Below are 14,894 nucleotides of genomic sequence, written 5' to 3' on the forward strand. Positions count from 1 at the left end.
ATAGAATAAACATATCGTTGCTGACTGATGCTCACAAGATTGCAATTTTTTCATCTTTATGTAAAAACTATTTTATAAAAGTTTAATTACAAATGTTTCAGATAACAACATGAAAAATAGAAACAATCTAATCAATCTAATCAAAAAAACAATATTTGTTTTATATTGTTCTTAAAAATAAAAAAAATACATATTTTTAAAAAATTATAATATATAATAATAAATATTTTTTTATTAATTAAAATAAATTTAAAAAAAGACAATTTTTTAAATATTATAATATTATTTATCTTTATTATCTTTATATATTTTTCTCTATGGTTACAAAGTCATATCATTAATTTGTTTTTGTAATGCTAGAAAATACGTAAATATAAAAAATGTTTTATCATCTTATATCATCTTATCCATTAATAAGAAATATATATATTTTAATGTTAACAAACAGATAAAAAAACAAGTGAAAAAATGAATGAATAAGGACAAAATAATAAGGTTATATAATAAGCATGAAAATTGCATATAAAGATAAAATCTTCTCGCCTTTAATTATAATGAAAATAGATTTAAAATTTATTAACGAAACAGAAATTTATGAATAAAAATATTGTATTTTGAAATAAACAAAATTATAAATAATAATATAAATATAATTATCATATTAAATAAATAATAAAACTTTTAACTAATATTAATTATATATAAATTCTAAATAAATATTAAATTTTATTAAATATTAAATTTTAATTATATTTATATTTGAAATTAATTGTGTTAGAGTGAAATCATAATAAAAATTTTATCAAAAATTATCGTGATGTAGCTCGTCCATTTCATCGTAAACTTTAAATGTAAATATTCAAAGAGAATGAAAGCGAATGATGGAAGAAACCAGCTTGCTGTGTCATGTAGCAGTGATACTTTTACTTTCTCTGTTCTGCACAAAACGCAAAACATCGTCCACGAGATTGGTAAAAGCCGAAAGGAGTCCGCTTTCTCTCTCGTCCTATCTTAAGATATCGAAACATAGCCATCTCTCTCAAAATCCATTTGATGAGTGACTTATATCCTTGTGACAAACAATTTCGATTGATCTTGATTCGCAATATTTAATATCTTCTTCATCCAGTCAAACAAGTTTCTTTAGATAATGATTATCTCTTAAAATTATTAATTTCTATTAGCAATGGTTCAAATTGATCATCACAAAAGAATTCAAATATTGATTATTATTAGATTGTTAGCAATGCTAGGGAAAAATAGTTGATTTTACAAATATAATAAAATTATATATTTAATAGTAAAATTTTATTAACTTTATTAATTTTTATTTAATTATTAATTAATTAAAGTAAATATATCTAAAAATAAAAACATTGTAAAAAAAAATGCATTTTCAAATATCTCAAAAAAACAAATAAAATGGTAAATGGTAAGTATTATTATTTATATTTCATATAAAATAAATGATAAGTATACATGTAAATGTTTGATTTGATTAAAGATTGTTATTTTTGAAAATATCAAAAAAGTTTATCATTGTCTTTTAGATTATACTCTTTTAATACTCTACAAGATTTTAAATTTGAGCAAAAATTTCTATTTTAAAATTTTTGAAAAATTTCCGCGTGTCATCGTTCTCCTTTTTATTAGGAGAATATGATTGGACAATATGTATGATACGAAGATTTTTTTTAAGTTTAAAGTACATATTTTATATTTATAATTTTATGCTACTATATTTTCAAATAAAAAAATATATTTTTCATTCGTTTTACATAACTTTAAAATTTCTTATTTAATTTAAATTCAAGTAATTTGATTAATCTAAACTGAAATGGAAATTAGTACGGAAAATAATATATTCTTAAATTATCATATTTTTCAAAAATTAAGCAAAATATGTATATAAAAAATATATATGTTACATACACATACATATATATAAGAAATTTATAAAATAGAATTATTCTGCGTATTTTAAAAAAGATTTCTTATTTCTTCAAACTATATCATTTACAAAATTACTATATATATATATATATATATAGTACAAATATTATTGATACAATTTATTTATTATTTTATTCATTTCATTTCGAAATCAAATTAGTATTAGAATATTTCTTATTTTCATTTTATTTTTTTTCCCCCGGTATCTAAAAAGTATCAAAAAAATTTATTACAGCTGAAGAATTTTTTGAAATATAAAACTGATGAAATTTTTTCAGTTTTTGGTTACATTCATTATCCTAATAATTATTATTCTTGATTATTGATTAAAATTGTTACATTTATATCGACAAAATATTTATCATAAAATTGTTATAATTGTTATAAATTGTTATAATGTCGTTATCATCTTAACTTTATTCAATTTAAATTTATATATTATATAGCAATATTTACAAATGTTTATTATTAAAATAGAATATAAAAAAAAATCATTTTTATCAAATTTGTCATATTTTCAAATAAAATATTTTAACAATTAAAATTATATTATTCATATCTTCAAAATTGTACCTTAAATATAAAATCCGGAATTTCTTCAATTTCAATTTATGTTTTATTTATAGTTTCAATAATTAAATGTGATCAACATAAATTACTCCATCTCGTTGTTTGTCTTTTATATATATCTATGAATCTTTTCTCAATTTGAAATATAAATTTTTAATAATAATAAATAAATAATTATTATGTGAATGTCTTATTAAAAATTAATTTTAATTGTATGTTTATAAATTAATCAAAAAAACAATATACTTACTGTACGTTTGTATATTTGATATATTTACTTACAAATATACTATTATGTGTAATATATTTATCCGATATATTAATTTTTTTCAAAATATCTCTTCTTTATTAATTCTATTTACATTATCATATATTCCGTTTAAATAAGATTTAATTGGATCAATTTAATTAAATTGATACTGATTTATTTTCTTTATTCTAAAAAGATTTTCACCATAAATTAGATCGAAAATATAGATCGAAAATTTCATCAATCAGTGCCATCTAGCGGATTGACAATGGAAGCTTCGACTTGTTAAGCGGAACACAGAACATACAAGGAGGTATTCGTGACATCACGATAAAGGAAAGCAATATTATAAGAGAAGGATAGAGAAGACGTGCCACTATCTTTAGTTATACGGTTCCTAATATTTTCTAATACGTTGAAAATTAATTAATTATAAATTTTCTACTAAAAATTTCTACACTTTTAGATTCATATCTTGAAGTTCAAGTTTTCTACAAGTTTCTTGTATAAATTTGCACGATAAATTCTCTTCAATTAATTATTTATTAATTATTATCATAGAAAGTGTTTCAGTTACCGACAGTTCGTAATCAAATAATTCGAACAATCAATTTATTAAAATTACAAAAAAAATTATAAATAAAAGCTATATATTTAAATAAAAGAGAAAATAATTTTTTAAATGCATATATTTATATTCAGAAATAAATCACATATTAATGAAAATATAATAAAAATCGCATTAATGTGTATTATTCCTCTGTGATATATTAATCACCTTGAAGTTGATTTTCGTATAAATTTAATAAAAATTCGTATAAATTTTAACAGGAAATTTTTTAATTAATTATTTATTAATTAATTTTTTAATTAATTATTAATTATTTAATATTAATTATTATTGCGTTAATTATATCGTCAAATTATAATGCCGTTTTTATTATATTTTCATTAATATGTGATTTATTTCTGAATATAAATATATGCATTTAAAAAATTATTTTTTCTTTTACTTAAATATATAACTTTTATTTATAATTTTTTTTGTAATTTTAATAAATTGATTATTCGAATTATTTGATTACGAACTGTCGGTAACTGAAACACTCTCTATGATAATAATTAATAAATAATTAATTGCAGAGAATTTATCGTGCAAATTTATACAAGAAACTTGTAGAAAAGGTGAACTTCAAGATATGAATCTAAAAGTGTAGAAATTTTTAGTAGATAATTTATAATTAATTAATTTTCAACGTATTAAAAAATATTAGGAACCGTATAACTAAAGATAGTGGCACGTCTTCTCTATCCTTCTCTTATAATATTGCTTTCCTTTACCGTGACGTCACGAATACCTCCTTGTATGTTCTGTGTTCCGCTTAACAAGTCGAAGCTTCCATTGTCAATCCGCTAGATGGCACTGATTGATGAAATTTTCGATCTATATTTTCGATCTAATTTATGGGTGAAAATCTCTTTAGAATAAAGAAAATGAATCAACTTAATTCTAATTAAATCTTATTTAAACGGGAATATGTAATAGTGTAAATAGAATTAATAAAGAAGAGATATTGTGAAAAAAAGTAATATATTTGACAAATATATTTCACATAATGGTATATTTGTAAGTAAATATATCAAATATACATGTACAAGTACGTATATTGTTTTTTTGGTTAGTTTATAAATATACAACTTAAATTAATTTTCAATTACAAATAAATCATACATATTTAAATAGATATTATTCATTTATTATTTATTAATTTATAAAAAATATGGATTTTTTAGAATTTAACAGATATTTTTAATTTTACAGATATAACAAAATACATAATAAGATATGTATGTTATGTTATGATATACTATTTTTAGGAAATTAATTTAAATATTTAAATATTTTTTGATATATATAATTCGATATGTAATCTAATCTTATTATAATAAATTAAAAAAAAATAAGTGTATAAAAATTTCAATGATTTTCTTATTACAATAGAAATTCTACATAACATTGAATAAGGATTTCTGAAAAGGTAATTACAATAACTTGCGATTATTTAAATAAATCCTTTAATAATTTTTTATTTATTGAATCTGAATATTCAGAAAATATATTATAAATTCATTATCTAATATAAACAATTATTCTGCTACATTATCATTTAATCTTATCTTAAGTAACAGCAAAAAAAAAAAAAATAAAGAAAAACGTCCTAATGATTACAGCGATTATATCATCGATCTGAAGTACAATATGCGTTTCTTCATTCAATACCTTTTTTTTTCCTTTACAACATTTAAAATCACAAAAAAATGTTTTCCGAAATAGAAGAAACATCACGTAACGTGAATCAAAGCAGAGCAGTGACCTTGTTATTCTCTATATTTCATTTCATATTTATTACGTAATTAAAATGTTTAAAAATAACATTATGGTTATCGAAAAGTTGGTATAAAAACTTTTTTTTTTAATTAAATTTGATTTTTTATGTATAATCGTGATAATTGAATGGATAAATAGATGAATTAAATGGATGAATAAGTGATTGATATACAAAAAGAAATTTATTATTATTATTTATTCCAAAGTTGGATAAATTTCTAATATAAAATGATCTTTTATTTTCATTCATATAAAAATACAAGAATAAAATAAAATTGATTATTAAAAAACTTTTAACTAATATTATATGTTATATACAAGATTTATTTTATTTAATATATTTGCATTTATATTTTATTTAATATATTATTTTATTTAATATATTTGCAAGATATATTTAAAGAATCAATTTTAGAAGTCAAAAAATTGATATACAAAATATCAATTAAAGTTTATTTATTAAATTATAAATAGTTGTTTAAAATTTGCATTAAATGAAATGAGATAAAAAGAAAAAAGAGAATGATATCATCTTTATTGATGAATTCAATTTTTGCTTCGTTTTATTTAAAGCGAATTTAATTTAATTGATATTTTTGTATAGCATCTTTTTATATTTATTTTCATCTCTAAAAATCGATTCTCCAAAAATATTTCATGAATATTTTAACATCCCGTACAATTTTTTATGCACTTAATTTTAATAAACATCTCAAAAATAATAAATTTTAAAAATAATGAAAAAAATTTTATATTTAAATAAAATAAAATTGAATAATAATTTTGCAAAAATTACTATAAATATTTTAAAAATTACATAATAAAAGTCATTACAAATAATTATTTTTATCATAATATCATTTGTTTTTATAAAATATTCTCTTAATTGTTTTATTTACATTAAAATGATAATTTATAATCATTTTAGAATTTTATCCAGAATAATTACAATATATTTCTTTTCATTTAGAATATCTACATATGTAAATGATATATAAATTAATTTTCTTATTAATAATTCTATTGATGAACAAACCATAAAAAACATTCTTAACGATACAGATAAAAAAATCTGTAAGATCATTATAGATAATTGGTATTATAATGGCATTATAATAATATTATAATGGTATTGTAATGATAATATAATATAATATAATAATATATAAATATATTCTAGAAAAAAAAATATACCGATTTTTATTATTGAATAAGTAATTTAATTATCCAAGAATGAATTTCAAGGTCCCATATTCACAAGACGAAGTTTTCAGAAGACGAAGACAATTCACGGAATGCTGAGGTCATTGTACGCTACGTCCGTTTATCTGTACCATAGCCATAGCTTATATACTACACCATAGTTTGAATACTACATCATAACTTGTATGCTATACGAATACAAGAAAAGCGGAAGCACGAAAGAATATGAATTCTTCCATTTAGAACTAAGCAATAGTCAATCATCATGACTCGTTACAGTTACAAATTGCAACAATCTTATTCTATACATTCCACGGACTATTCATGTGTCTACTATACTTCACTTCTATGTTCGTTTCTTCAAGCCACTATAAGACCGTGTGCAACATCTGTTTCTAAAATAAGAATTAACAAGAAGCTGAACAACCAATCAAAAGTCCCGAGAATTAGCGCGTAACTAGCATTTCGTCCTCAACCATGTAAAATATAATTAATAGAGAGAACGAACAAAAGAGGAAGAAAAACAACCATAATAAAAGATTTAAAAAAAAGAAGACAAAGAAACTTGAAACGTATATGAATACACATGCAAATTGCATCGTTGGACGATTAATAACATGTTTCTTATACGTATAAGACACACATATACAATGTCTTATCTCGCGAGGAAAGGAAAGGAAAATAAATACAGTTACGTAGCGGCACTATGATTCGCAAATATATATATATATATATATATATCACGTGTTCAAATTTTGAACAAATCACAATTCCAACATTGATATATGATATATTTGCTGTCAATTAATTAACCATATATAATATACTGCAATATTTTATAAAATTGATTAATTTTGTAATTTAATTTGTTTCAGCAAATAAAAACTTCAACATAAAACTAAAAATTATGATATCAATATAATGATTATTTCATATCTTTCTTAAACATAAGAAAAGTATAAGTTTGAAAATGATTCAAAGAATGTAATATAATTTAACCAACATCGATTTAAAATTATATCAAACTAAAATATAATTCAAAATAAACTCATAATTTAATAAATTATTTATGTGAAGATAGATATACATATAATATATACATATATATTATAATATACATATTCGATTATCTATAAACATCTATAAAAATGTCAATTTCTTCATAAAGAACTTTCTATTAAGAATCATTATCTCCACCTCAAAGATAATTACCATGTTTTATCGCATGCTATCGCTATTTACAAAATATCGTATGAAAAAGAATAGAGTTCACTTAGAATTAACATAACAGATCAGGCGTATACATTTCGACATTTGAGAATAACGGGTTTGAAGAACAAATGAGTATAGTCTTCAAGCTCGGATCCAAGTTCAGCGATAGACACTAACGAACCAATAGTCACGGTTCTGCCTGCACCGCGGAGAGGGTCCAAAAGAGAACGGAGCGGCGTACTGTGAGAGACGTAACGAGCAGTCGCCAGCTGGTAGCCGGTCTACGTGGATCGAGTAGTCACGAGCTAGAGAGAGTGTGTATCTTTTTTTCTTTCGCACGTATGTAGACGTGCGCACACAAAGAACGATCAGAGCGATAAACGCGTGCCGCTTGGCTGGCAGACGTTCGAGAAGAGGAAGCAACCGCCTCAAATAATACCACGATGAATAACTATTGTCATTGACGAACGAGTCAATATCGAAACAAGCGTTTCGATTAAACGACGTTTAAACAAGTTTTCTACGTTACGCTAGGCTCTGATGAGAGCGTGTCTTTGGCAGGATGTCGTCGGTGTTTTCGAAACTAATCGACAAGACATCTACCAAATACGGCATCGGGCAAGAACAGCTGATTCGTGGTATAGTTGGAGTTGCTACTACGTTTTATCTCATCAAGATCGGTTATCCTTTGGTGAAGTTTGGTATAAAGCAGTATCAAAAGAGAAAAAAAGAAACTGAAAATATTGTTCAAGTATCAAACCGGCGTAAAAATGATGTCAATCATATTAAAATTAATAAATCGACTGGCAAGACAACGAAACCAAGCGTGGGTTTGGATCGAGAATTCATTAAACAGCTGATCGCATTACTGAAGATCATGGTTCCCGGATGGCAAACGCGTGAAGCAGGATTATTGACTTGTGCCACTCTAACATTATTAGCTAGGACGTTTTTGTCAATTTATGTAGCTACTTTGGAGGGTCAAATTGTGAAAAGGATCGTGCTGCGAGATGTTCGAGGATTTTCCTTGATGCTTGCGAGATGGTTTGCTATTGCTTTTCCCGCGACATTCGTTAATTCGGCTATTCGATACCTAGAAGGTCGATTGGCTCTTAGTTTTAGGTATTATATATTTATATGAGCGTGACATTGATTTAGTTTGTGTAATTTCGAAAATTTATAAATAATAATATCATGTTTTTATTTTGTTTTTAAAGAGGACGCCTGGTAGAGCATGCTTATAAAATGTATTTAAGTCAACAGACTTACTATAGAGTAGCTGCATTAGACACTAGACTTGGAGGTGCAGAACAAAGACTGACAGATGATTTATCTGAACTGGCTAGTTCTGTTGCACATTTATATTCAAGTTTAACCAAACCATTATTGGACTGTGCATTAGTGTGTATTGCACTTATCTCATTCTCTTCCAAGATGGGAGCAAAAAGAATATATGGTAATTGACTGATTAACATATTATAACATTTATGAATAATAAATTTGAAACTATTAAGAAACACATTAATAATTTATATTTTATTTTTATATGTTTTTTGCAGGACCATTATTATCATGCGTAGTAATTGCTTTAACTGGACAGATTCTACGTTTAGCTTCTCCTAAATTTGGCCAATTAGTAGCTGAAGAAGCATCAAAACGTGGAACATTGAGAGAAGCACATGCACGTATCAGTGCTCATGCGGAAGAGATTGCATTTTATGGAGGTCACTATACAGAGCACCGATACTTGACTACTGCTTATAAATCTCTAGTTTCACATTTAAGAAGAGTATTAGCCCTCAAATTTTGGTATGTCATGTTGGAACAATTACTCATGAAATATGTATGGTCTGGCACTGGACTTTTAGTTATTGCCATGCCTCTTCTTTACACTACAGTCACATTGGGAAATACAGCTTTAAAAGCTGATGGTGATGGTATGTATGTATACACTAATTGTAAATCTCATTTTGTAATATATGATATTAATGAATTTATTTTTTTGAATAGATGGTGTAAGTGAAAGAACTAGATATTTAACAACCTCTAAAAATCTTTTGAGTTCTGGAGCAGATGCCGTAGAAAGACTTATGTCATCTTACAAAGTAAAATTTATAATTATATTATATTAAAATGTTTAAGAAATAATATGTTTATAATTAATTTTATTTATTATAGGAATTAGTAGCTTTAGCAGGATATGCAGCAAGAGTTAGTGAAATGTTAGATGTATTTAAAGATGCTGCATTATGTAAATACAGAAGAAATATTGTTAGTAGTCCATCAAAAATATCAAATGGTACAACTAATCTTGCTTTAGAGAATATAATTGAATTAAAGGATGGTGCACCAATAATAAAAGGTATTACAATTTACAATTATAAGAGAAAATGATATTTTAATATATCTTATTGAATGATATGTAAACATTTGTAATAGGAATTATACGTGAGAGTACAGATGGCAGTATAAGCTTAATAGATGTACCAATAGTTACACCAAATTGTGAAATCATAGTACCTAGACTAACTATTCATGTATGTATTAATGAAATTTTAAATTAAAAATAAAAAAAAAATTATAAAAAAAAATCAGATTACAATATCTTTTTACTTTTGTAGATAAAACCTGGAGATCATATATTAATTACTGGTCCCAATGGTTGTGGAAAAAGTTCCCTGTTTCGTATAATTTCTGGTTTATGGCCAGTATATGGAGGCACTTTGATAAGACCAGCAGAAAGTTATTTTGCTCAACGAGAAAGGCCCGCTTTATTTTATATTCCTCAAAAACCTTATATGACCGTTGGTTGCTTGCGAGACCAAATCATATATCCTTCAGAATCACAAACAAAAAAATGCTCCGATGAAGAACTTCTTAAATTGTTAGAAGAAGTCGATTTACGAAGTCTTGCAGAAAGAGAAGTGGATGGACTTGATGCTTTTGGTGATTGGGATTCTACGTTATCCGGTGGTGAAAAACAAAGACTTGCAATGACGCGTTTATTCTATCACGCGCCACAATATGCACTATTAGATGAATGCACAAGTGCTGTAAGCCTTGAGGCAGAAGCAGTGATTTACGAAACTGCTAAAAAGAAAGGCATAACATTATTAACTATCACACATCGGGTGGCATCTCTCGCGAAATATCATAAACTATTGTTACGCTTCGATGGAGAAGGTGGTTGGACTTTTGGCCCGTTAGACGCGGAAAATACCACACATTTAATAAATCAAACTTATGCACAAACTGAACAACATGAAGTGAAAGGAGGGCACTATCAGATATTACATGTACGTATGCTTGCATGTTTTTTCTTGCTTCAATATGAAATTAATCGACATTAAAACGAGCAAATATATTTTGATATTTTATTTCTTCTTACAGGAACTCCATGATATTCATAAGGAGGACACAAAGATTGGAATCAGTTGAATGACAAATATTTTGTATTATTCTAGTGAATTTATGTAGAAACATGTGTGATTGTAAATAGATCATTCTTGTACAGTGGTTCACTATGGTTTTTAAAAACATTATATTTTTGTATGAGCAAATATTGCTATTTAATAACATGAATAAATATTATTTGAATATTCATATTCTGATAAATATATTTTTTTTTTAATATTTCTATTTCATTTCATATTATAATTAAATCAATGTTATTTTCGTTCATCAAATCAATTTTATATTTTTATAATTTAATTTAATTTGATATAATCAATTATATCTAATATTACGATTTAACTTAACTCTACAAACATTATTTATCTTTTTTCATTTCTTTAAATTAAACATTCTTTAAACATGATTTTCTCCACATCAAATTATAATTATGTTCGTAGTTATAACTTGTTTATACACATTAAAAAAATATTAAAATCAAAAGGATTTATATAATATATATCAAATTTGATATATGGCTAATATAATTAGGTACGATCAATATTTAATTTTTTAATAATAACTAATATTTATTATATAAATTTAAAAAAAAGAACATAATTATTATCTCTTTTTTATCTAACTAAAATTATTAATTAAATTGCAATATTATTGTAATATTGCAAAATTATTAAATTGCAATAAAAAAAATGTTTTTAAAATGTTATAACAATATTATTATATATATAATTAATATATTATTATATTATTATATTTATTATTTATTATTTGTAAAATTTTGTAAACAAGAGCATCAAAGCATCAAAAAATACAAAAAAATTTTGTCATAAAATAAAATTAACATTACAAAAAATATTAAATATAAAAAATTATATTAATCTTAAAATGTACACAATATGTACGCAATATCACTTTTTAATCAATACAAAAATATTTCTCTTATTTACATATGGAAAATAAGATAATCAATGCCGATCGTTATAATATAATACTTAATATCAATCTTTGCTCTTGTTAAAAATTCTTTTCAAAGATATAAATCTAATTATTTACAATATTAATTTTAACAAAAACAAGAATTAAAATTAAAGAACAAAATAAAATAAGAAGAAAAAAGAAAAAAAAGAAGATCGAAATATACATAAGTAGCAAGATTATTTAAATAAAAGTAAAAATGAATAATTGCGCGAAAATAGGAAAAGAAATGAAGAAGAGACACGAGGATAGGACAGGCGGTATCCCGATTAAAAGTCGGATCTCGGATTAAACTTTCTTTGGCTCTAATGCAGCTGTGTCCAGTGGTGGTGCCGTGTCGTGGACATTAATTTGTGCCGGACAAAAATTTAATTACGTGTGTTTCTTTGTTTTGAAAGGCCAGCAAAAGCGGCGGGGGCGATGTCAGGGGAAGGAAGACTTACAATTTCCGATGAGCTTACCTCTGAGAAACCTTGCAAACGCCAAACGTCGATACGCCCGAGAGCAGCCATCTTAGGGGGTTGTATACCTCTCTGCAACGTTCGAGTTAATGCTTTAAAGCAATTCCGGAATACTGGCGCAATTAGATATGTCTCTTCTTATTTCCCGATCTTCTAGGGACATGAGAAAATTCGCTTTATTTTTTTCTTTTTCTTTTTCTTTTTTTTTTTTTCTTATAGTTCATATCATCAAATTAAATAAAATATTTTTGCGTTTTTTTTTTATCATATTATATCCTGCTTTTATCATATCAGATATTTCAAAAGATTTTACTTCGATTTTTTATTTTAAATTCGTTGAACGTTTGACGATTATTTTCATTTCTTCGTTGTTTTCTTCAGAAAGATTCAATATCTATCAGTAAAACATTTGCATTTTATGGATTATATTGCTTATCTTTTATTCTTGATATCGCTTATCTGAAAATAGTACTTGTTATGCATTTATTATTTAATATCAATAATATAATTTATGCTAGCCTCTCTTATTAATACTATTTTTCAACATTGTTCTTTTTTTAATTTTTTTTTAAATGTTTTTGTAATGAATAAATATTCTATAAATATTCCAATAAATAAATATTAATAAATATTCTAAATAAATAATAAAATCAGATAATATTAAAAAATAAGTCAAATAAATATGAGAAAGATAAATTTTTGAATCTTTATTAAAAAAATTATAACAAAGTTACAATGAATAAAATAAATATAAATGAACGAATAAAATGCGAAAATAACAATCTTTGTGTTTAATAAACGCGATAAACTTTATAATATATCTTGATAGATAAATATATATCATGACATATCGTGAAATGATATAGATATAGCTAATCTAAAATGATTAACATTTCATGATTAACATTATGATTTATTTTATTAATAATTTATTTTTATCTTGTGCATGATCGATACAATATAATATTAAATATAATACAATATAATATTAAATATTAAAAAATATTTACTCTCAACGGTTATATGAAATCGGCTTTTAAATTAAATTTCACTTAGATTAGATACTTAATTTTATTTAGAACATTTTTAACATTTCAATTATATTTTTATTGATAGTCATTTTACTGATTTTTATCATATAAAATATAAATTAAAATAAATATATTTATTATCTCAATTAAACAACAGAATTATTAACAATCAAATCATTCGTGATATCACATTTAATGATATCATGTAATGATAACTATACTATTCAAATCTAAACTTCTTAACCTGAATTTTATCAAGAAAATGATATTATATATATATTTATACATCCACAATCATCTCTATCATCTATCCACTTTTCTCTATTCGAGAAAATTTCTCGATGCATTGCACACACGCATGCAATATTTCACATTCGAATTGTTCACACATCTTGCTCTGTTTGTTCAAAGACTGCCGCATCAGCATGTATGATTATTCTTAGTCGAAACCACACATTACGCATGATGTAATTTGGCTACGAAACATCCTCGACTAGTATCGAGTTTCGTATTTTGAGAAAGGGTTGAAGGAGGACGCGACCGCGACCTAGCATCTGCCCGTAGTAGCCGGCTAAGAAAATAAGAATCATCGGGATGATTAGCGAGAGGAGCATGAGCCGATCCCTGTTCGTAACAGTTTCCTCGGAGGATTAAAACCTTGTCCACTTTCCAGTAGGGCCACCCTTGGATGTTCCTCGTCGTCGAAATAGCCGATTGAATTACACGCGGCGCGTGCCAGCCGGCCGCCACCTTCACCACATACGGCCAAGATCTTTGCACGAATAAAGAACGTAATAAGCCACTATCCGATCGCTATCTTGTCATCCGATGGGATTTATAACGACAGAGAGGTGGCCGGTTTGAAAACCGGCATGATTACATTATACCAGTCTTGCGTGTGTAAATGATGATCTTTGACAGAAAAATTTTTTAATTTATTTATTTTAATCTGATCTGTTATTAACGCAACAGTTAACTTTCAATTAAATAAGTTTCAAGTTCTCTGGAACACAAATTTATGAAATTTAATCATAAATCAAAAACTATATCGAATTGTACAAGAGAATTTTTTAATTTTATAATTTGTAATTATTTGTTCATAATTATACAACAGAGTGCCTCATAACATGTCATGATTTTTTTGCACGAAAAATTATGAGGAAATTAATCTTTATTATTTACGTATTGATACTTGATATTGATATCGTTATAAAAATTCCATTTATCATTATCATTTTTCATCGAATCATTGGATACGAAAAATTTTTATCACTCTCGAAAATAGTGGGTGGCCGCCATCTTCCAATTATACGGTGTTTGAAAGTTGTTCCAGCCGCAAGAGATGGTTCACCGCAAGTGTAATTAAGTAACCGTGACGTATTTAGTAACATCTCGATCGTTCAAAGCTGAGTTTATCCTAACTGTGGAGATTATCCGAT

General features: G+C 25.0%; 1 protein-coding gene and 1 long non-coding RNA gene across 3 annotated transcripts; both read left to right on the forward strand.

The window, feature by feature from the left end:
* The first annotated feature begins 4,206 nt into the window (after nucleotides 1-4,206).
* LOC114578249 (uncharacterized) lies at nucleotides 4,207-5,343 on the forward strand. The gene is made up of 3 exons (XR_003699034.2): nucleotides 4,207-4,431; nucleotides 4,596-4,812; nucleotides 5,006-5,343. It is a non-coding gene; the product is annotated as an uncharacterized LOC114578249 (long non-coding RNA).
* A 2,038-nt stretch (nucleotides 5,344-7,381) lies between these two features.
* LOC108003829 (ATP-binding cassette sub-family D member 1) lies at nucleotides 7,382-11,180 on the forward strand. Of its 2 annotated transcripts, XM_017066360.3 has the most exons (8): nucleotides 7,382-8,699; nucleotides 8,795-9,033; nucleotides 9,137-9,514; nucleotides 9,588-9,682; nucleotides 9,756-9,939; nucleotides 10,017-10,114; nucleotides 10,199-10,873; nucleotides 10,968-11,180. In XM_017066360.3, the coding sequence occupies exons 1-8, from the start codon at nucleotides 8,140-8,142 to the stop codon at nucleotides 11,013-11,015; spliced, it is 2,277 nt and encodes a 758-aa protein (XP_016921849.1). In that variant the 5' UTR covers nucleotides 7,382-8,139; the 3' UTR covers nucleotides 11,016-11,180. The 2 variants fall into 2 exon arrangements, with proteins under 2 accessions (XP_016921849.1, XP_061933422.1); XM_062077438.1 differs by having other exon boundaries at nucleotides 10,199-11,180.
* The last annotated feature ends 3,714 nt before the right edge of the window (nucleotides 11,181-14,894 follow it).

The sequence above is a fragment of the Apis cerana genome, linkage group LG7, assembly GCF_029169275.1.
Source record: "Apis cerana isolate GH-2021 linkage group LG7, AcerK_1.0, whole genome shotgun sequence".
In the NCBI taxonomy this organism is placed as follows: domain Eukaryota; kingdom Metazoa; phylum Arthropoda; class Insecta; order Hymenoptera; family Apidae; genus Apis; species Apis cerana.